Source organism: Dromaius novaehollandiae, chromosome 8 (genome assembly GCF_036370855.1).
Source record: "Dromaius novaehollandiae isolate bDroNov1 chromosome 8, bDroNov1.hap1, whole genome shotgun sequence".
NCBI lineage: Eukaryota > Metazoa > Chordata > Aves > Casuariiformes > Dromaiidae > Dromaius > Dromaius novaehollandiae.
Window position 1 is genome coordinate 13,692,740 of NC_088105.1, and position 21,145 is coordinate 13,713,884.

At 50.3% G+C, this 21,145-nt stretch overlaps 1 protein-coding gene across 2 annotated transcripts in view; it reads left to right on the plus strand.

Moving 5' to 3' along the window:
• The first annotated feature begins 8,314 nt into the window (after positions 1-8,314).
• The window catches only part of TEDC1 (tubulin epsilon and delta complex 1), a 75,343-nt gene continuing 62,512 nt past the window's right edge, over positions 8,315-21,145 (plus strand). The window contains exons 1-3 of one of the 2 annotated variants that reach the window (XM_064515729.1): positions 8,315-8,524; positions 8,847-8,925; positions 13,688-13,890. In XM_064515729.1, the coding sequence (XP_064371799.1) occupies positions 8,402-8,524; positions 8,847-8,925; positions 13,688-13,890 (405 nt within the window). In that variant the 5' untranslated portion in view covers positions 8,315-8,401. The remainder of the gene's footprint in view (positions 8,525-8,846; positions 8,926-13,687; positions 13,891-21,145) is intronic. The other variant, XM_026123421.2, reaches the window with a different exon arrangement.

Below are 21,145 nucleotides of genomic sequence, written 5' to 3' on the forward strand. Positions count from 1 at the left end.
GCCCGCGTGCCGGCTGCGCTCGTCGCGGGGGGCTCCCGCGGGCCGCGCTTGTCGGGGCCCCGGCAAGGAGCCGGCCGGAGCGCCCCTGAGCCCCTCCGGCTCGCCCCGGCCCCTGCGGGGGCTCGGGAGGAGGTGCTGCAGCCCCGAGTGTGGGCGTGGGGTCCCTGGGGTGGGACCGTCTCCGGTGGCATCAGGAAAACCTCAGTCGCTACAACTTCGCCAAGTCCTTTGGGAAGGCTCAGCGCACCCCCGCAGGGGTAAAAGGTCAGTTTGAGGGATGTGCATGACGCGGAGCCTGAAGCGTACCTTTTCCTAACCTCAGCCACCCCGTTTACGTGTTCTTGCGTACTCCGCACCCCATTTGGGCTACTTTATCCGCGGTTTACACAGGCATTTCTTTAGAAGCTGCTCCACGTCTTGCTGTGACGCTGGCCTTAGTAGGATTTGGCCCCAAACCCTCAGGGGTCAGAGGTACTCGACTAATGCCAAAATCTTTGCTGTTGTGGGCAGCCTGAGCTGACAAGCATCTGAGAACGGCCCGCATGCCTCATGTCAGCAGCCTCCGCGCCCGTTAAGCACACTGCAGCCTGATGGACTCAAGCAGCCGGCGCCGCCTCGCCTGCCGCCCACTTGGCCCGGTGATCGCTCGCGGCCATGGAAAGGCAAATCGGGGCTGTTTCTGTCCCATCGCCCACGAACCTCCCTGCTGGTGAGGTCTCTCGGGGCCCCGTGCCTTGCTGCTCGCCCCGTGCCACTGCCAGGAGCCTTCCCACGGCACCCGCCCGGGAGACCTGGCCCCGGACGGCGCTGTGGGCTCTGCCTATCCACCCCGGTAGGCACAGCTGGCGCCCGGCCTGCTCTGGTATGGGGAACTTGGCTCTCCTCTGCAAGCCAGGCTTCAAAGCGAGCTAGCGACACAGTCCCAGGGGCCTCGAGCATGCCAATGAGCGAGTTTGCCCTTGATGTTAAAAATAATAGTGGGCACAAGCCTCATCATCCTCTGGGCTTGCATAAGTGCGTCCAGCTGGGAGAGGGCTCTGTGAATTGGTCTCCTGGTCTTCCCAAACAAGGCTGCAAACCAAAACTTTTTAGACCAGCTTTCCAGGAGCGCATAAGAGCCCACACCAGCAGGGAACCAGATAAGGTTTTGGCAAAATCAAATGCTGGCTGGGCAGAGGTTCAGGGTAACCTGGCTCTAAATAAAAGCACTTTCAGTGGGTAGTGGTGGCACCTGGGGCAGGAGGTGCACCCTGCCTTCATCAGAGTGTCTTCAAAGCCCCTGTCAACAGGGCAAGGAAGCTGCAGCCTCCCGTGCTTCGGGCTGCGCCACCACATCCTCCTTCCGCTGCGAGCTGCGAGCGCTGTGCTGGTGAGAGCAGCCTGCTCTCCTCTGCAGGGGGCTCGGATGAACCTGAACAGGCTGTTTTATGATCGTTTAGCTCCATCACACTGTGATGAAGGCAGGTTTGACCTTGCTTGGTGATCTGCTGTGTTCTCCTGCCTGCCATGACTGCTCCCTGCCCTGGCACCGGGGTGGAGGGGGGCCCTGGCCCCACCATACCCACGGCCTCATTGGCTTCGTGGAGGAAAGTGCAATTTGCTTCAGAGTGGGAAATGTGGTGGGCCTGGCACAGGATGGTGGGGAGCTGCCCTGGAAGGAGTCTGCTGGCCGTGTGAAAATGGAAGAAAAAACATGACTGGAGGAGCCCTCGAGCAGCTTGGTGGAGTTGGGAAGCTGGCCCCACCTGGGGCAGGCCTTGGACTGGAGACCTCCAGAGCTGCTTCCCAGCCCAGGACCTCCCGTGGACTGATGGAGGTACCTGACCGCTGCGGGTTTCGGTGCACTGCGGCTGTCTCGCAGCAGCTGTGGGTGGATCCTCCCTGGGTCTCCGAGGCTGGTCCTGCGTCCATGGGGCCCCGTGCTGTCCATCACCATCCTGCAGGCTCCTCGCGGCTGCCCAGGCTGCAACCTGCCTTGGGTGCTGCTGCGTGTTGGTGACGCTGGGGATGAGTCTCCTTGCTCAGCGCCCCGAGATGCAGGAACCGAGCCGTGCAAGGCCCCTGCAGCCACAGGAAGCACGCAACGAAGCTAAACCCCAGCTGCAGCTGCCTCCGCCTGGGGGGTGGAAACTGGGGATGCCTCAAACGGGCTCCGGGGATGAGCTCTTGGGTTTCGATTCCCTCTGCTCTACAAATAGCTCCATCAGCCTGTGGCTGTCCTCCTCCTCGCGCCGTCCTGCAGCAGGCACTCCCGCTGAGAGGGCGCTGAGCCGCAGGGCTTGCTGCCGGGACGCTCCCCTCCGCGCGCTGTGCTTGCCCGAGTAATGCCCTCGGGCCTGCTCTGAGGGACGAGTCCTGCCTCGATGCCGTGAGGTTGGGCGGTTCAGGCGCGGGTCACATCCGGACGGAGCCTCACTCAAGGAGAATACATGATAAATTGATTTAAAGCTTGCTTCGGTCTTTGGAGAGGAAGCAGAAACAGCTGTATTGCATCTGGATGGAAAATCTGCACCTGAGCCAGGCCCCCTCCTCCGTGCGGCACCGCCGCGGGGGCCGGGGAGGCGGGCTGTCAGCAGACATGATCTTTTCTCCATTAAACAGTAAATCTCCTGGCCCGGAGCGCGAGCCGCGCAGACAGGCGGCAGCATGGCTTCCAGGGCCGCTCGGCCGCGGCGCTCCCGGCTCCGGCAAGGCGGTTGAGACCATGGGGTCTCCCGCAGCCCCCAGCGGGGACGGTGCCCATCTTCCCGGCACTGCAGTGCCCCAGCCACCCCACTGCTGCTGGGGGGTGCAGAGGCGGGCAGGATGCCCGGGGCGATCCCGGCGATTCTCGCGGCACACCGGCAGGATGCTGGCTCAGCGTGCCCCACCGGTTGCTCTTGTGGCCAAAAGGAGACCCTGGGGAGGGGGCCAGCTCCCAGTTTTGGATATTGCTGCCGCTGCGGGCCGGGTCCCAGCACGGCCCCGAGGCACCTGTGCTTGGATGGCTTGCAGCACGAAGGCCGCTGCTTTGTGGCAACCTTAACCGCGGCGGCCGCTAACCCCGGAGGAAGGGGCCCTCCTTCCTTCACCATTATTCGGAAGCTGGGGCTGAGATCAGTGAAGCTTGCGGCTTGCTGACAGGCGGTTGCTATAAACATGTCATCATTGTGACAAAAAACCAAACAAAATCAGCCGTTCCTCCAGCGGCTGAGTGCGGGTCAGCCCGAAAGCACTGGGCAGGGAAGCAGAAGAGGTTTTGGCAAAGGGCAGGGAACAGGCGGGGTTCAGAAGTGGCGCTGCTGCAACCCCCCGGCTCTGTGGCTTTCTGCATGAAGGGAGAAGCAGGGAAGGACGGAGGGGTGCGAGGCACTCCTGGCCCAGCCGGCTCCCCAGGCAGCTGCCTGTGCTGAGCAGGGCCGGCGAGCGTGGCATGCCGGGCACGCAGACGGGCTGCCGCTCGCTTGGGGCAGAGCATCTCCCGCTCGCTGCTGTGCATGGCTCTGGGCAGGACTCGTAGGAAGGAAGCGCGTGGCAGATGCTCGGTCTTGGGCAGCGGTTCTGTAACAGGGTGGTACCCAGCTCACAACCACTTCTTTTTTTCTTTTCCTAAGGCTAATATGCGTTAAGCTCAAAAAACTCTGATATCTCCTGGGGAGAGCAGCCAGAAAGTGTCCACCCATCTCCTGACGCTTGCTGCTTGGGCGATTCTTGCTCAGATATCTTCCTGCTTATCTAGGCGGTGATAAGAGACTGCGACTCACGTCGGGCGGGCAGGAGCTCTGCATGCCCGCTCGGCCAGCCGGGGCTTCCTGGCCCAGCTCGGCCAAGCCTGCGGTCGGGGAGGCCCCGTCCCGCTGGCTGAAGCAGCTTTGCAGAGGCGACAGCGATGGAGCCGAACTTTGATCCTGATGGGTAATGAAATCCCCAGCAAACACGTATTTCAAGGAGAGCAGCCGGGTGTGAAGAGGAATGTCAAGTTGGTTTTCAAGTAACAGGGAAAAGGAGGCGCAAGAAGATGTCAGGGTGTGTGTGTGTGTGTTTGCTTGTTCTTTCAAATCCTTCCCAATTCATTTACCATGCTATAAGCGCAGACCCGCTTCAGAGGGCCTGCCACACCAAGGCGTGCACCCGCCAGGAGCTGGCCCTGGATTTGGCCCTGCAGGCTATTGCAGACGTGTGCGCTGCATGCAGACAGCCCTGCCCCGGGGCGTCTGCGCAGCGGTGCTGCCGCCACTCCGCGGCTGGGTGACACCAGCAAAGCTCCTGGCCGGCCAGGCGAGACCCAGCTGGCTGCTCCCCTCCCTTGGGGAGGTGGAGATCTGCCAGCAGAGACCTCTCTGAGTCAGGATGCGAGCCTGGACCCTCCAAACCTTCCCTGCGGCTGGCAGCGAGGCCCCGGCTTGGTGGCACAGCTGCCTCGCTGCAAGGCAGTCTGCACCCGTGGCCTCTCTCCACCCCCACGGTGTTTCCCGCTGGGATACCAGCCCCACTGCCTGCCAGGCCTTGTCTTTTCCCACCAAGATTATCCCAGCGAGGGTGATAGCGAACGTATCTAAAAGAGCCAGGCAGGCCCTGGAAACGGGCTGGGAACGTTTGCAATGGGAAACGGCAGTCTGTCTGGCGGAGGTGCGGTCCGATCGGCTCAGGGCGTGAAATGCTGCAGCCATCCAACTTCTCGCTCAGGCAAGCAGCAAAACCAGCTGTGACGCTTGCCGGCACAGGGGGAGGCGAGCAGCCGCTCCCGCGGGCCGAGCGGGTGGCGGGAGCGTGGGAAGCGGGGCCGCGGGAAGCGCTGATGCATGCCCAGGGCCTGGCCGGGGGCGGGCTGTGTCTCGGATGAGTGTTTGGAAGGATAATACTGGAACAAAAAAAGAGCGGACAGGGCGCTTTTCCCCGGAGGGGAGCTCACACCTCTCTCCGGGCAGGGCGGGCTGGCGAGGTGACATCAGGAAGCCCTGCTGTGGCTGGAGCCAGCAGCGCCGGGCGATTGCTGCTATCGCATACAATCTGCATGAGGCAATGGGATACGGCCGTCATCTCTGGCAGCGGCCGGCAAGCCGTGCGGTGAGCCGTGCTGTTGGCAGGCGGTGGGTTGCTATAGCACGGGAGCAAACACAGTGCGCTTGTCCCCGGGTGAGTCACCCCGGGCGGAAGCGACCTGAGCTGACACACTGCAAAGAAAACCACCGCGGGTGGCATCACGCGCCGCCGGCCCAAGCCGCACGGTCCCTGGGGTTCCCTTCCCCCCGGAAAACCCCGTGTTTGCAGGCAGGCTGCAGCGGCATCACGGCTCCTCTGTATGTCCAAGCGTTCCGCAGCTGCGTGCATGGTCCGCGTGCCTTCGGGAGCGCGCTCCTGCAGGAGGAAACCATTGCCTTCCCATTGGCGTCTCAGACCCTGGGAAAGCGGCTCCTGCAGCTGCCGGAGCGGATAAGCTGGGCCTCATGGGCAGCAGGCTGGGGCCGCGCGGCTGTCTGCTGGCACCGCGCGGCCTCGCTGGGGACGGGGGGCCTCCGGCCGCCGCGGAGGAGGAGGAGAGCTGCACTGGCGACAGAGTGGCGGGGATTTGCTGCCCGGCCTTGGCTTCGTCCCGAGCGCGGCCGGGCGAAGGGTGGGCGCACCGACCCATTGCTGCTGTAGCGGCAGCACAGGCGTGCGTTGCCCCAGGGAGGAGGCCCAGACGGAGGAATGTGTGTGGGGACAGGGATGGCTTTGAGACGGGTTTATCGCGTGGTCAAGAAAACAGAGGAAATTGGCCCCAGCTGAAGGTCCTCCTGCCTGGAGACTGCAGCGGAGACGGGGAATACACAAGCGATGTGTCACAGATGGACCAGACGGGGCCTGATACCAGCACGGTGCAGAAGGCGGGCACGGGAAGCCAAAGACAGCACAGGAAAGTCTGGGTCCAACGAGGCTCCAGGCCACAGAAGAGCACTTCAAAGGATGTTGGGACCCAAAGGGGAGTACCCAGGGAAGCAGCCATATGGAGATGCCAAACCTGTTAGCAAAGACAGCAAAACGGTGGATAGATATCGCTGAGCTAGAGCAGGATAAATTCGCACAGGGCTGAGGAAATACTTTCCAGGCCATTAGGAGCTAAGGAGGATGCAAGACAACAGCTGCTAGAGAAGATATTTGGAAAAAAGCCCCTTAAGCCTGGATAACTGACACCCAGGAGTCCTTTCAGGGCTGTCTGGAGCAGCAGCCAGACTCTGCAGGATGGGGAGAGCGTTAATGCAATGCTAATACATGAACGGGGAAGGCACTCCCAGGCAGAGGGACGGGAATGCCTGCGAGTGGGTAACCGAAAGGAAAGAGTGCAAACACAGTTCAAGTTAGCAAGCAGGGTTTTGTAGAGTGTCTGGCCGGACAAAAGTGATTTCTCTCCTCATTGCGAGCAACAGTTTGGCTGACAGAGGCAATTCCATAGCTGGAAGGAATTTGATGTGTTGTTCATGATGTTCAGATGTTAAAAAAGAAAGAAAAAAAGAAAAAGCATTATGCTAGATCCATGTTACATAGGTTATCAACAGGGTAACTGGCCACGAAATTGTCAGTGGGTAGCCGGGCTCTCCCGGCAGTAGATTCGGCGCCTTGCGGATGGTGCTGAAGCGGTAGCATTGCACTGCCACTGCTACGGCGTGCGGCTGACGCATGGTCGTGGGAACGCTACGCCATGGCGGGTCCTGGCAGTGACCCAGGAGCCCAGCTCGCCCCAGGGCTCAGCGGATTGCTTCAGACCTGGTGCCCGCTCACCCAGCCACATGCCGAGGCCTTTGGAGGCCGCAGTGGCTGAACCGGCGCGGTGGGGAACGTCAGGCAGGAGCGATGCCCCAGCAATGGTGGTGGGGCTGGAGGACGTGCCTTGCGGGCAGGTCTGTTCAGTACCCTAACAAGGGCATCAGTCTCTGGGATTGCTTCAATTAAGAGCATAAATGTCTTGGGCCCTGAACTGCCTGAAAGCAGCTTTGCATCACGCCCCATTAAACTAAGAGGAGCTCAAGAAGACGAGGATTGGAAATGATCCCCTGCTGCCAAAATTGCACAGTCTTCTATCAGCAGAGAAATGGTTCCTTTTTTCTGACAGCAGCAGAATAACGTTTTCAGAGCAGCAGAAGCTCGGGGTTTGCAGTAGCTCTTTCGGCCAGGAAGCGTGGGGGATCTTGCTGGGCTGCCTTGGGCTTTTTGGCGAGTGCTGCGAGACAGCCCTCCCTCGCCCCACGCAGTCGGCCACGAGGCCCTCGGTACTCCGGCTTTCCTCTGTGCGCCTTCTGCTCGGCTTCGGGTGACTCTCCAAGAGAGGCAAGAAGTGAGCTCTCTGGCCCAAGACATGAGCACAGGAAAGGATCAATAATGAAAAGATCAGTGAATTATAAGGAGCCAGGGAGAGCGGTGGCTCTTTCCAGCTTCTCCCCTGCCCCATGGGCGGGAGATGCTGCACCCAGGCCAGGCTCCGCAGTACTCGGCATTTCCTATGTGCCAACAAGGAAACGCATTTACATTTTTCTCCTGACACTCGGGGGCCTGGGAAACACAGTAAATCGCTATGAACATGACGCGGAGCTTTGCAATGCACTGGGAAAGCTGGTTTGTGCAGCGAAAACCTGGATTCACAGGCATGCAGGGCTGCACCAAATTAGTAACTCAATTCCCAAGACTACAGACAGCCGCGCTGTTATTTTGGAATAAAAAAACCCTGGTGGACTTGGTCCACGTTTGGCACGAGCTGTGCCCTGGGGCCGGGGAGCCCAGCCAGGCCCTGGGCCGCGGTGCCGGCTCGTTTGTGCCGCCGCCACAGTGCGAGCAGCTGGCGGCAGCCCGGGCCCACGGCAGAGTTTGCACGGGTCTGAGCCGCCTCCACGGGGGCGGCTTTCTCCCTGCTGGGGCTGGGCCAGCATGGATCGCACTGGGCTGTGCTGGCCCTGCTGGGCTGCACTGGGCCGTACGGGGCTGCACTGGCCTGTACTGGACCATACTGGGCTGTACCGGGGTGTACTGGCTACACTGGGGTGTACTGGGCTGCACTGGTGTACAGGGCTGTAGTGGCTGCACTGGGCTATACTGACCATGCTGGAGTGTACTGGCCTGTACTGGGCCGCACCGGGCCACACTGGTCTGTACTGGGCCGCACCGGGCCGTACTGGGCCGTGCCAGGCTGTACTGGTCTGTACTGGGCCGCGCTGGCCTGTACTGGGCCGCACCGGGCCACAGTGGTCTGTACTGGGCCGCACCCGGCCGCACTGAGCTGCACCGGGCCGCACGGGCCGCCGTGGCCGCCTCAGCACTGCAGCGCCCCGCAGGCCCCAGGAGGCGCCGCCGCGGCCGGGCTGGGCGGGGCGGAAGAGCCGGACCGCGCAGCCGCGGTGCGCACACGCGGGCGTCGCCTCGGGGCACGGCGGGAGGCGGCGGCGGGCGCGCGATGCGGCGGGCGCGGGGCCGGGCGCTGCCGGGCGCCGTCGCGGCGCTGTGCCGGGCGCTGCCGCCGCGCGCCCGCCCCGCCCCGGACACGCTGCGCCGCGCCAGATTCGACCGGCCGCAGGCGGTGAGCGCGCGGGGCCCCCGGCCTGGCGCCCGTTACCTGGCAACGCCCCCCTCGTTGCCTAGCGACCCCCCCAATGGGGCCGGCGACTTCCGGCGGCCCCGCCCTGCCGCGCGGGCACGGGGACCCGCGTGGGACGGGCCGCCCCCCGGGCTGGGTCTCTCTGGGGTGGGGGCGCCGCGTGTTTCACTTCGGTCTGAGTCTCCCGCTCCGGCGCCCGGCGGAGCGCGGTAGCGAGTGCGCAGGCGCCGGTTCAGGTGGCGGCCGGGGCCGGGCGCGGGGCGGGTGTTGCGCGCGCTGACCTTCCCCTGCTGTTCCTCCGCAGAGCTCGCACTGCTGGCGGCTGCTCTGCTCTCTCCTGAAGCAAGTCCACGGGGGGAAGTGGACCGAGCCCGATGCCATAGGTAACTCATTCAGCTCAGCCTTCTGTGTCCCTCCGGGGATACCCGTGCATGGCCCTTTCGCCGCGGGAGGAGGTCCTGAGCCTCCTCTGGTGGACAGGGGTCTTCTCGGGACTAAGCCACGTAAAACCAGTTCTTGAAAACCGGTAAAGCTGAACTACATTGTCTGAGCCCAGAATAGCTAGGGATCTGATGGCTGCGGAAACTGAGTAAAAAGGAACAAAAAAGCTGAACGTTTTGTCTGAAATCTCTCAAGGAATGTGGCACACAACCAGCACGGCTTTGCTGGCGGCTCAGCGGGAAATTGGCAAGGCTTTGTGTTGCTCACAGCACCGTTATTTCTCTTTCTTTTGTTTTTGTTTCTCCACTTACCCACAGTCTGCTCCGTGCAACTGTATAGTAGGTAAATTTATGGACTGATCTTGTTATATAAGTGAATTTTAGGGACGATTAAAGTTTACTTTAGATAGCACAACTAGTAGTCATTCCCTTGTTATAGTTGTGATGCGACGTCTTTTAGAAAAACATTCTGTGTTATGTTTTTCAATAGTTGATATATTTTCTTGCCCAAATAGCAGAAAATACAATATTTGAAAAATCACATATATAAAAAAAAATCTCTGCAGATTGATGTGTTAAAATGTAGCAACTGCTGCATTCTTGCAAAAACAGACCAGAAACCCTACTGAAGTCTCTCAATCAGTAGTTATAAAATTCTGCAAATGGCTGTTTTGTTTTTTCATTTCAGAAGAAATTTTTCCTACACAATAAAAAGTGCTTATCCTAAACTTCTGTGGGAAGCGGTTCATGTACTGCAGGCACTTAAACGTGTCAGAGGAGCAGGTCTCGCTGATAGAGTACAAGTCAAGCTAAGCTGCATAAGGGTACTCTTGGCACAGGTAGAGTCGTGATTACTGTTTTCATGCTGCTCTTTCTTCAAAGCAACTGAGAACTGATGGACTTGATTAACAAACACACCAGATAGCAGTGCAATGTACATTTTGACAGTTGAGAAGATTTTTCTTTTTTTTTCCCCCCCCCAGAGTTGTAATTGAGTTTTTATTATATGAGGAAGAGGTCTGGAGCTGCAGTATATTTTTGTTTGACAAATGAAGCAGAAACTGTTCTTTTGCAGCAGTAGTTTCCCATAACGCTACTCCCCCCACAGGTGTTTCTTGCCTGAATTCATGAAGTAATGTATATACGTCTGGTCTTGTACTTGTTTTAGATCCTTTTCATCTTAGCCTGCTTAAACCAGATTAATGCAAGCCCTTACTTGAATGTCATGTTGTATTTCACTGAAAATATTCTGCAGGTTTCATGAAGCAGAAGAACACAGCTTGAACATAGTTTTAAGAGAGCCGAACCCTGAGGTTCAACCACAGCTTGGTCTTACTTGCTGAAGATGCTTTTATAGATAGCATGTACACACAGAAGGGGATTTATTGGAAGGATTCAGTAGGTCTTTCTGTATAAACTGCCTAATCCTGATGAAAGGCCGTAAGAAAATGCAGGCAAGGAGGAGATGTTTGAGTGATTGGCATTATCTGCTCTCTGAGTGATGTTTTTCTAGGCTGTACGGTTTGGAAGAATCCATCTCGCTCTTGCATACTTACACAGCTTCCACTGCCAGTTATCTGAGTACCTTTGCATTGCGAGGTGGAGAACTGGAGAGACGAGGAAAACAAAGTGACTCCTAAAAGGTCATGGAAAGGCTCTGTGACTCTTTAATCCTCAGTCCCAGGTCTGTACTTGGACTGCTCACCCACAGTTCCTGCCTGAGAGCCACACCGATCATACCTTCTCTGGTGTGGTGGCAGTGTGTTGCAGAGGGAAGGCTGAAATAGGGGGAGACTAAGGAAAGTAAGGACCAGAGCCACATAGAAATTCAGGTGGCAAGTTGCTTTGGTGAGTCTCGCCCTGAGTAACCTGTCAGAGCAGGGAAATGGTGATAAAGGAAGAAAGCTAGCTTGCTGTTTGTATTCCTTCTTTTGAATTTGTGATTTCTCAGCTGCCTGAACTCTAGATGGCAGCATGTGGTGCTGCTTTGGTTTGTGGGGGTGGGGGGGGGGGAAGGAGATACTGATCTCCCTTGCTTTTGGAGTACCTCTGCTTTCACCTGTTATCCTGCTTATGGCAGTTCCTTTCTTGACATTGACAAATGCACAAAGAAAAGAAAAGGCAACATGCAAACCCAGCTGACTGGAGAATGTTCAAGAGTGATCAATATAAAATCTCTAAGGTTTGAATGCTTCCCCTGTGCACAAGTGATTGGAGTGCATCTCTACAGTGAGATTTTTTGCAAACCATGTACATCTCAGTCACCCCAGCGTCATGGAGGGAAGTCAGACATTTTCACATTCACAGGTTCTGCAAAAAGAGCAAACAGGGTGATGTAGGCCTTTGGGTATCCTTTTTCTGTCTGTAGAGCAGAAGCAAGCTAGTTTTAAAACCAGTTGTCTCTCTGTGATGTGCTTGTGCAGAAGGTCTGCCTTGCAAAACATGAGTGCTCAAAAAATGGTAGTTCTGCACCATCATGTAACCTGCTGTTACTCAGTTATTGTTAGCGTCTTTGTTGGGGATTCATTTGTAGCTTTCACATGGTTAATCACCTGTTCCTGCTCCTACTGCTGAAGACGTGCAGTAATGTGTATAGCATTTTCAGCTGTGTATTTTGAGGAGGAGCACTCTGGAAATAAGGGTCTCTTTGGGAATCCACACTCTGTTTTCTTACATTGTCTGACCAGCTTCAGGGTTTAAGCAGTATACCTTCCTCTGGTGTGCCAAGGCACAAAGGGCTTGCTGGCCCCTTACGGCTACCAGCTCCTTCCAGCCTTAGCAGAGCTGTAGCAATGTATCCTATAGGGTTACTGGTATATAGCAGTTTATAGCTCCTCTCTGTGTCTTGGCTTTGTATTATTTTTGGTAGATAAGACTCTCGGACTTCCGAAACCAGGGATGATGTCTTTGTATTTCACAAGCTTCCATGAACTTCTGTTGTGTAAGTCCAGTCCCTGCTTCAGCCCATGTAGCTTTCAGTGTCCACAGCCTACTGCTGCCAGAAATTGCAGTGCTTTCCTATATGTGTGAAGAGCATCCCTTTAACTTGCTTTGACCCATGTATCTGCTAACTTTTTCGGTGGCCTGTAGTACTTGTACTGGAGCAGGTGTACATGAATTGTTCCTTATTCTCCTGTTCCTGGCCACTCGTGTTTTTAAAGATTTTTGTCATGTCCATTCTCCGCTGTCTTCTTAGCCTGTGTTGTCATTCCTTACACTGAGGCTGTTCTTTACTTGTGATCTTAAATTTTCCAAGTTTTCTGTAGCCTTTTTGGGACTGAAGAAATAAAGCAAGCTCTGGATTTGAGCTGTGAGGTCATGGTAGATTTACACAACAATATAATGACGTTCTCTCTGTTTCATCTAGATTCCTTTCTTGATTTCTAGTCTTTGGTTTGCTTCTGGAGTGTGAGAACTGAGCTTGATATTTTCACAGAACTGTTACAATACAAGATTATCTTCCAGAGTGCAGTGATCAGCTCCAAGCCCATTGCTATGTCAGTAAATTTAGGACTTTCTTTTTCCTGAGTGCATCAGTCTTCTTTTTTTTAAAATGGAATCTTATCTGTCATTTTATCTTTATCATCTTCACAATCTCCTTGCATTCCTTCCTACTGAGTAACTTCACATCAGCAACAAGTTTTCTGTCACTATTGCTTTGCCTTTGTGTCATTTTTTGTTGGTTGAACAACAAATGTTTAGCAGAGAGCTCTCATGCAAAAGCACCCTGTGTTCCTACCCTCAGATTCTTGTCTGCTGGTCACTTCTGCCATCGATGCAAGGGCCTTCCCTCTCCCAGCCTAGCCACTTAATTTGTTTGTTCTTGTTGTTCTTGTTGAATGCCTTTGGGAAATCTAAATGGCCTGTGTCAGTTGAATCTTCCTTAATCACTTGCTTGTTGTTGCCTTAGGAGAACCTTGTCACCTTTTTGAGCAATACTTCTTTTTACAGAAGCTGTGGTTCTTCCCTAGGGTATATTGTTTATCTTGGTGTCCACTAATGATGCTCTTTGTTATAGTTTTGATTGATCTACCCAGTACAGTTCTCAGGCTTATTGGTCAGAACCCTTTTTTTATAATAGATTTAATTTTATCGTTCTTTTCTCCAGTGTTTTACAGATCTGTAGTGCCTGTCTTGTAGCTGTCAGGTAAGATTTGTTGGTATGAAGGAATATGGAGCAGAGCATTACTGAGAATTAAATAGTCCATGCAGTCTGGTATGCAGTGAGGTGTACTGGTGCTCAGAGACTTGCAACAGGCTGTGAAACTCCTATCTCTAAATTTCAATTTCATTCAGGACTAAATTGACCCAGAATATTTACTAATTCGTAGCATGTTTGGTGGCTTATATAAAATGAGTAGGTGAATTGGAGTCCTGTTCTAGTGAGGGTGGTTATTTATCTTTGTTACATTCATTAATCTCTAAGAGGCCATTAGTGGCCTTGATCTGAACTCTGAATTTCTTTTTTTCCCTCAGCAGTCGTTCTTGTAGATCAGAATGGGCAGCATAAGGAAGGCTTACTCTTTAACCCCTGTCCTTTATCAGTTGTTGATAAAGCTCAGAACTGTAGTCTCCACTATCTTCCACTAATCCCTGGCTGGATTCAAGATCCCTGCTCTCAGAGAAGGCAGCAGTTTCTGGAACTGAATGGGTACATGTATTGAGTAGCACAGTGTGATGTACTTAATTGTTTTCTCCTTTTCAGATATCCAAATTAGGTTTATAAAATCTGTGCTGTGGTACCATGGCTATGGCAGGCCAGAACTCTATCGGCTCCCCTCCGACGGCTCAGCGGGTAGTCGGGAGCTGCTGCTGGCGTTTTCCTGGCTGCTGCACAGAATCAGCCTGCTGGAGCAGCTGTTGGCTCGGAACAGAGTGAGGACTGGGGATGAAACCTCTGTGTGCACGGTGAGCGTGTTTGTGTCTTCCCACCCCATCCATCTGTAGGTAACGATCTATGAGATCAACTATGCTATCATTGGTGTGTATTATCTGATGCACGGTATCTTGGTACCTCTAAAAATTATTGCCTTACCCTAGCTTTAAAAATCTTTAAAGGGACCACCATATGGAATCCATTCTCCTTCCCTTCTCTATCCCGGTGTCCACTTTTTTTATGCAAGTGACCTAGGTTCCTCTTTGCCAAACTCCAACCCCTGTGCAAATGCCCTGACTTTTTCTTGCAATATAGATGAGATCAGTGTGGAGGACTGCAAATAAGCAAATGTTTGTGATCTCTGTGGTTCTGAGCTGTATGCTGCTAGGCTGTAGGTACCTGTGGCTCTACAGCGTAAGCAAAGAGGTTAGCTTTGAATGTTGGGTCTGTTGGTGTGGGGTGATAGAGCAAGTAATCCTAAGGCAAACAGTATTTCTTAAAAACATCTAGATGTTAAATGGTAGCTACTGCTCTTTGGGTAACTAATGACCTTGTAGCCTCCTTGAGAGAACAGTGCGATATCTTGTTGTTTCCATAAAAAGATGTTAGCATATAGAAAGCACGCTCTGAAGTAACCTAAGGATAGCTGTGTCTCTGCCACATCTGTAATATATGTAGTGGTCCAAAAAAAAAGAAAAAAAGCACAGCCTAATAATGTTCAGGGATATTCCTTTTGAAACCCATTCTTTGCATTTTAATATCACATGCACATGATAGATGTTTTTTCCATTTCTGTATCAGGCTTGCTGCAAGAAAATTGTGCCTACTCATAGCACTTAAGATGACATAGACTGTATTTAAACTGATCGATGCAATGTGTTAGTGTGGCCAAGGCCCCTCTAGATGGTTGTGAGTTTGTTATGAGTCATCTTGGTCTAGTTAGACAGTAATTACTGTTAAGTCTGCATCTAAATGACAGGCTCTCAGAATTGTTTCATTCCTTGGACAAGGGCACTGTAGTTCAGAAATGAACAGCTGCCTGCTGATATCTAGCAAGATCTAAGATCTTTTGATCTTGTCATGCATACATGCTCTCCCAGACTGTAAGCTGCCTAGATTTCTAGAATAAAGTTTTTGAGGGTACAGCAAAGCAGGAGAGCGAGGAACGTAGGTGATCTCAAGAAAATTCTCAACTAGCAGCAGCTTTGTTTTAAACTAATGCTTGTGAGTTAGAGGCAGTACAGTTAGAGCTGCTTCTGTGGCTGGCTGCCCTGCCAGGAGCAGAACCTCTGGCTCCAGGGTAGAGGTTTCCACCTGTACCCACTACCTCCTCAGCCTGCCCTGTGCAGAAGTCTGTTCTTTCATGGGGAATATTAGAAGCCAAGAGTCACCTCAAAGCCCAGCATGTAAGACCTGGTCTGTCTGTCAGCAAGGCTAGTAGCAGCCTTTGTATTTCACTGCTGAAGGTGGTGTGGCCACAAGAGCTTGTGGCTGCATTCTTGCGAGGAGGAAGTATTTGGCTGTGCTTGATGCTAGTTGCAGAGACTTTGGAAAACCAAAATATAAATACACTGTCTTCGGAAGGAAAAATCTGTATAAATGGAAAACAATTTGAAGGGAAGAGTCTCAGGTAACATCATTATAAACTGTATTTTGAGATAACAGACTGAACCTGCTACTTTAGAATTGTCTGCTGCACAGAAGAGGGCGCACGAGCTGCAGGTAGTGCTTGGTGCACTTGGTGTGAGTGGTGGTGCCCTCCAGTGATGTGAAGGGCACCTCGAGGCCTTAGAAGAAACCCACTTCTGGAGAACTTTCTACTTTAAATTTCTCCTGCTTTTTAAATTGTTTTTGTTGTGTAGTAGCAGATTATTTAATTTTTTTTCGTTCTTAATTTCTATTACGAAAGAATGACAAGTGAAGTGTAGCAGCAACATGTATTCAGAAAATGAGTCAGTGCCTATATTATTTCCTCTGAAGGATTAAGTTTTGAATTTTTGAAAATGAGATGATAGAACTATGGTAATACAATGTTATCTCTTATGCCCACACAGAGACACATTGAGCAAATTATTTCAGTCCCTTTCACCACAATCCTACTGTACACCACCTGTGTTTCTCAGAAAGCACAGAATACATATTTCATGTTTTTCTCTGGTAACTGTCTGAAACAGTGTTTGGCAGGTTTACAAATCTGGAAATACTTTTGTCAGTGGGCCTTATAAAACTTTTATAGACTGGGAGTTGATGCATGTATGTGAAACTCATTGTATTAATGGCAACAATTCTTGTTTAGTGTGCGTGTAGAAAGTTTCGATACTCTAACAAAATCAGGGTGATCTTAGGGAAAAATTGTAAAAGGTAGTTACAGCTGAGAATAGGTAGATGGTATGTTTTGTGATTCTGTATCGTAAGAGAGTAAAGAGGACAGAATTTTCACAGAGAGATGTTATTTTATCGGAGCAGCTAGGCACTTCAAAACCAATAAATTCAACCAGTAAAACCCAACCAAACTGAGGTCTGGTAATGCACAGTTAACAGAAGTAATGATCCTGTGAAGGAGGAAGGTAGGTGGCTCACACACCTCCTGTTAGTTCATAAGGCAGTTCCTTGTAAACCAATCACGAAAGTGTGTTGATTGTTGTATAAAAGTGGGACAGTTACCGTATTGTGACTGTATGGCATAGCTTCATGTGGCATTGAGCACTCATTGGGCAGATAGCGTTCAAGAATATAGCCCCTAAAATCATAGCAAGGAGGGAAAGGAGATGAGGTTGTCAGTTTGATGCCTGCCATCTCATGACTTAAACTACAGTCTGAACAATTGCTGTGCTGGAATTCTGGCTCTGTGTGAATGCTAAATACCAAGCATTTTTGATACTTAAACTGAAATGTTCTTGGAAGATACATCACAGATTGTAAAGACATTGCAAAACATGCCAAAGATGTACATTGTTGTAGTCCTCATTCTCTTCCATTTAAGTAAATGGACAGAAAAAGACAAAAGTACTTGAAAAAAGTTTTACGAGAGAAAGCTATGCCTTGAGAGAGAAGAAGGGAGAAGAAATACTCTTTTAAAAAAAAACTGAACTGAGAAAGAGCCTGACAAATGTTCCACCGCTTGGAGTCTTTTTCAAAAGATTGTGAGCAATTGAAATATTTTCCTGAAATGAAAAAGCTCCAGAACAAACATCAGTTACATAGTATTTGGTTCTGTTCATTGCTGAAATCTCTGCCAAAACCAGCAAAGCATGAAAGCATGTACTTACTAGCAAAGCACATTTGTAGATATACTAAAGAGAATAAACGTGAAAAGAATGTTTCCTTATTGTCCTAATCTGAAAGAAATGGAGTCTCAAGAAATGTAGGAATAACTGCTAGTTCAAACTGAAATTCACGTGGTTCATTTTTAAAATTTTGTCAGAAATTCACAGAAGTGGACACAGTCTGTTGTATGAAGGGGAGAGAATGCAGCTAATCTCTACAGTAAGGGTGCAACAATGTTCTGACTATTCTTTCAGACCAAGTCTGAAACAAAGCCTGCAGCCTGCTAAATAGCTCTTAATATGCCAAATACCCAACATATCAAGGGCCAATTAAATTAATTCCTTTCATTTCATGTCAGATTACCACTCTGTGGCCTTTTCTTTGCAGCTCCTTAGCAACATGGTTTTCTTCCCCTGCAAATTGAACACTTCCATCAGCTCTAAAGGCTTTCAGGCCAGTTATTTATAGAGGCAAGGGTATTCATGACACATGATGGACATGCAGACCAGCTGCTGCAAAGAATTCATAGTCTTAAGATTTTAAGCTAGCAAAGGCATCCACAAGCTTAATTTTACATGCAAGTACATCTTAAGGATCAAAAGTTAAGTGATTGCTAAAATTATAAACTAAATGGTGGTGAAGGCATGATAAAGGGTTAGGGCAGTAGGAGATAGTGAGGTCTGCTTAATAAGTGTCACACAATTAAAAATTTTTGAGTTGCTGGTAAGGACAGGTATGGTTAGCAGCGAAGGCTGATTATATGGGTGACTGCTTTCATGTGTTAGATAAGAGAATCACTCAGGGGCACCTTGTCTCATGTGGTTTCCAGTTCATTTTCTGGAAGGGTAGTGCTGCAGTACTTCTCCTGAGCCAGAGTCCTATGTGCATACTCTAGGGTGTCCCAGCTAGTAGGGCTGAAAGAGCCCTTCCAGCCCCTCTACCCGTTGCTCTCTTCCAGTGTATGAAGTTCATAAACTTAGGTGGGAGGCAGTTGAAAGAGCTAACTGGAGCCGATGTTGCTGTGGAGAGGAACAGGAGAAGGAAGATGGGGTAGGTAACAAAAGTCAAACTCCACTACCAGGCTGCTTTAGTGTGAGTCTGTTTTGTGAGTTTACTGTGAATTTTCATCTGTCAGCAGGCTGATGACTTCAGAGGCAGTAAGTGTAAGCTCAAACCTTGCTTTGGACAACCCATTAGAAAAAAATCACTAATTCTATTAGTTCTATAAATTCTATTAATTCTATAAACACTTAAATATGATCCACATTGGAGGCTCACACAAACTTACTGAAGTGTCTGCCTGGTAATTCTTGTTTATTGTTATTGCCTTAAATGGCAGGGCAACTAATTGTTGGATGTGCTCTTCAAAGACTTTTTACACACGGTGTGGATTTCTATCTCAGACGTGCAGTGTAGTAATGTTGGTCTTGATCCTTTGTTGCTACTGGTGCTGTGTATGATCGCATAGATGCAGGTTATTCTTAAGTGCCATTTGTTGCTTCCTATTTATACATTAGTATTCTGGAGTACAGGTGAAGTTACAAAACACATCTAAAAACTGGTGTGTGAAGCACTTTATAAAGAACTACCTGTGACAAGTCCTACTTAATTTGACAGGGTAATGGGCTTGTACCAGACTGATTGTTCCTCTTGGATTTATTCCCGCACAGTTGGCAGGTTTTCTAAGCTGTCCCAAAGTGTTTATGAAAATTCACAAACAAACCCTGTGCTTTTGCAACTGCCAACTTAGGCAGCAATAGGCACTTCTCTCTAATTCAGACTTACTAATTTTGGGGGGTACAGGTTCTGCACTGAAACCAATGCTCTTGATTCCTTTGGAGGAATTCCACCAGTAATGATCAACGAATTTTAGTCTTTTACTTGTATCTTAAGTTGTATGCTTTGTAGTCTACTGACAGGTCATTGACTAAAGCTGCTATGACTGGATGCCAGACAAATCTTGGAGAATGTGTATGGTGTTCACCCAGGAAGGAGCAAAGAAGAATGGGAAGATTTTGTGAGAAACATTTATAGAAGTGCTAGCTGTCTGCTGTTAGTGGCAAAATTAAAAAAAAATTCGTCTAGTGTCAGTGAAGCCCAAAACACTCTATTGGGCCATAGCAGTAAAGGTTCACTAGCCATATTTTTTCTCTCTGCCAAACTTGGCACAAAAGCTGTCCTTCACTTAACCTGCAAGGCAGACCTGGGAAGTTCTCATATTCTCTCTCTGTCTCTTGCTTGCTCTCTCTCTCTCTCTCCCGCTCTCTCTTTTTCTTTTTAAGTAACAAATAGTCATTTGAAATAAACCTGCCTTTTTAAACACATCTTAACACATTCAATATTTGAATAATTTTTTTGCCTAGCTTTTAAAATTTTAGTGGCAGTATCACAACTTTCTCTGAATCTGTGATGGCTTTTGCAGATATTGGCATCTGTGAGCATGTATTCCTTCTGCTTGCAGTGAGGAATACTGCCTGTACTCGTATTATTTCTAGAGCTGAAGTTAATCTATGTGTGGGGGCTGTCGGTTTTTAGATCGGGGTAGTGGTTTTTTCTCCTCATTATCACCAATATCTGTTGTATAAGCATTGGTTCTTGGTTCCACTAACTGCCTCTGCTTACTTCTTGCTCTCTGTATGAAATTGCCTCTTCCCCCTTTTGTGAATTTATAATAATCATCTAATACAGCTATTATAGTTGGAATTCATGCATGTCTCTCTAGCAGGCCAAAATGAACTCACTTCAGTTACTTCTAGTGGGGAAAAATGAAACCAAGAATGATTTCTGACTCTTAGGTTTCCAATTTGATTAATTATTTGTTTGTTGCAATCTGGTTTGGCTCGCTGGCTGTTTGCAATGAAGTGAGGCTTCTGCTTGATTTCTAATCGTGCTATTGAAGTGCCTTTCTCTTACGGGAATCCTGAACAGCACTGCTCTTCCATAAACCCCATTAGTGGAAAGTGTTAGCCTACCACCCCAGCTTGATGAACCCCCAAATAGAAAACCAGGAAACCTTTGACACTAGTGTCAGTAAATATCAATTTTTTGTTTTTCATTTTGTTTTGTTTTCTCACTTCACCTATTCAAATTGGTAGGGGGGAAAAAAACTTTGTGTTAACCTATTGATTCTGACTCTGAAGTGTAATTAATTTCCAGACCTTTATGGGCTATACTTTCTTGTCAGCTCTCATTTTCTAAGCTTGATTTTCCTCCCCTCTTCTCCATGCTTTTTCTTCCATTCTGTTTGTCCTCCTGTCTTTCTAGTACTTCTCATCGTTTATCTTTTTGTCCTCTTTTGCTACTAGAAGATTGCAGTTGCCATATTACAGTAGCTGCTAAGGAATGCTTCCAAAGCCCCCTGAAACCTAAACAGAGAGCACAGAAACCCTGAAGTTTTTCCTGCAGAATTCCCCTCACCGTGTTTTTGCCGGAAAGCAGCGCTGCTTTGCCGAGGGCAGCCAGGTGGGTTTGGTGTGGGTGCTGGACCCATCCTTGCTCAGCCTCCGCTGGGGTGGCACGAGGACCTGAGCGTTGAGGCTCCCTGGGTTCCTGGGAGGCTGACAGTCTATTTTAGCATTCTCTGCGCTGCCTCTCCCTTTCCCACCCAATAAGGGCTTCTACCTGAAATTAAGGGAGAAAAAGGCTTGGATTTAGATTGCTTTTCTGGCTTTTGTATTTTTTTAGTGTCATTTCCTGACTAAGCAGCTGTTGAGCCTTGAAGTGTTAATTTTAGCTGCTTAATTACTGATATTGCTCATAGGCTTAAACATTTTTCTGGTAAAAGGTCATTAAATTAGGAATATGTTTGGCATTTTTGCCATACATGAAACTGGAGCATACTGCAGTTTGGACTCTTGAAATGCTCTTTGTTTTTGTTAAAGCAGAATTTATGGGTGACAGTTGGCATTGTCTCCCTGTCATTCTCTGTGCTCTGTATGTGTATGTGCATGCTATTCCTGCTGATCTTATGTGTTTAGGACTTTTTAATTCCATGCTTCAGGCTTGTCATGGATCTTTTTT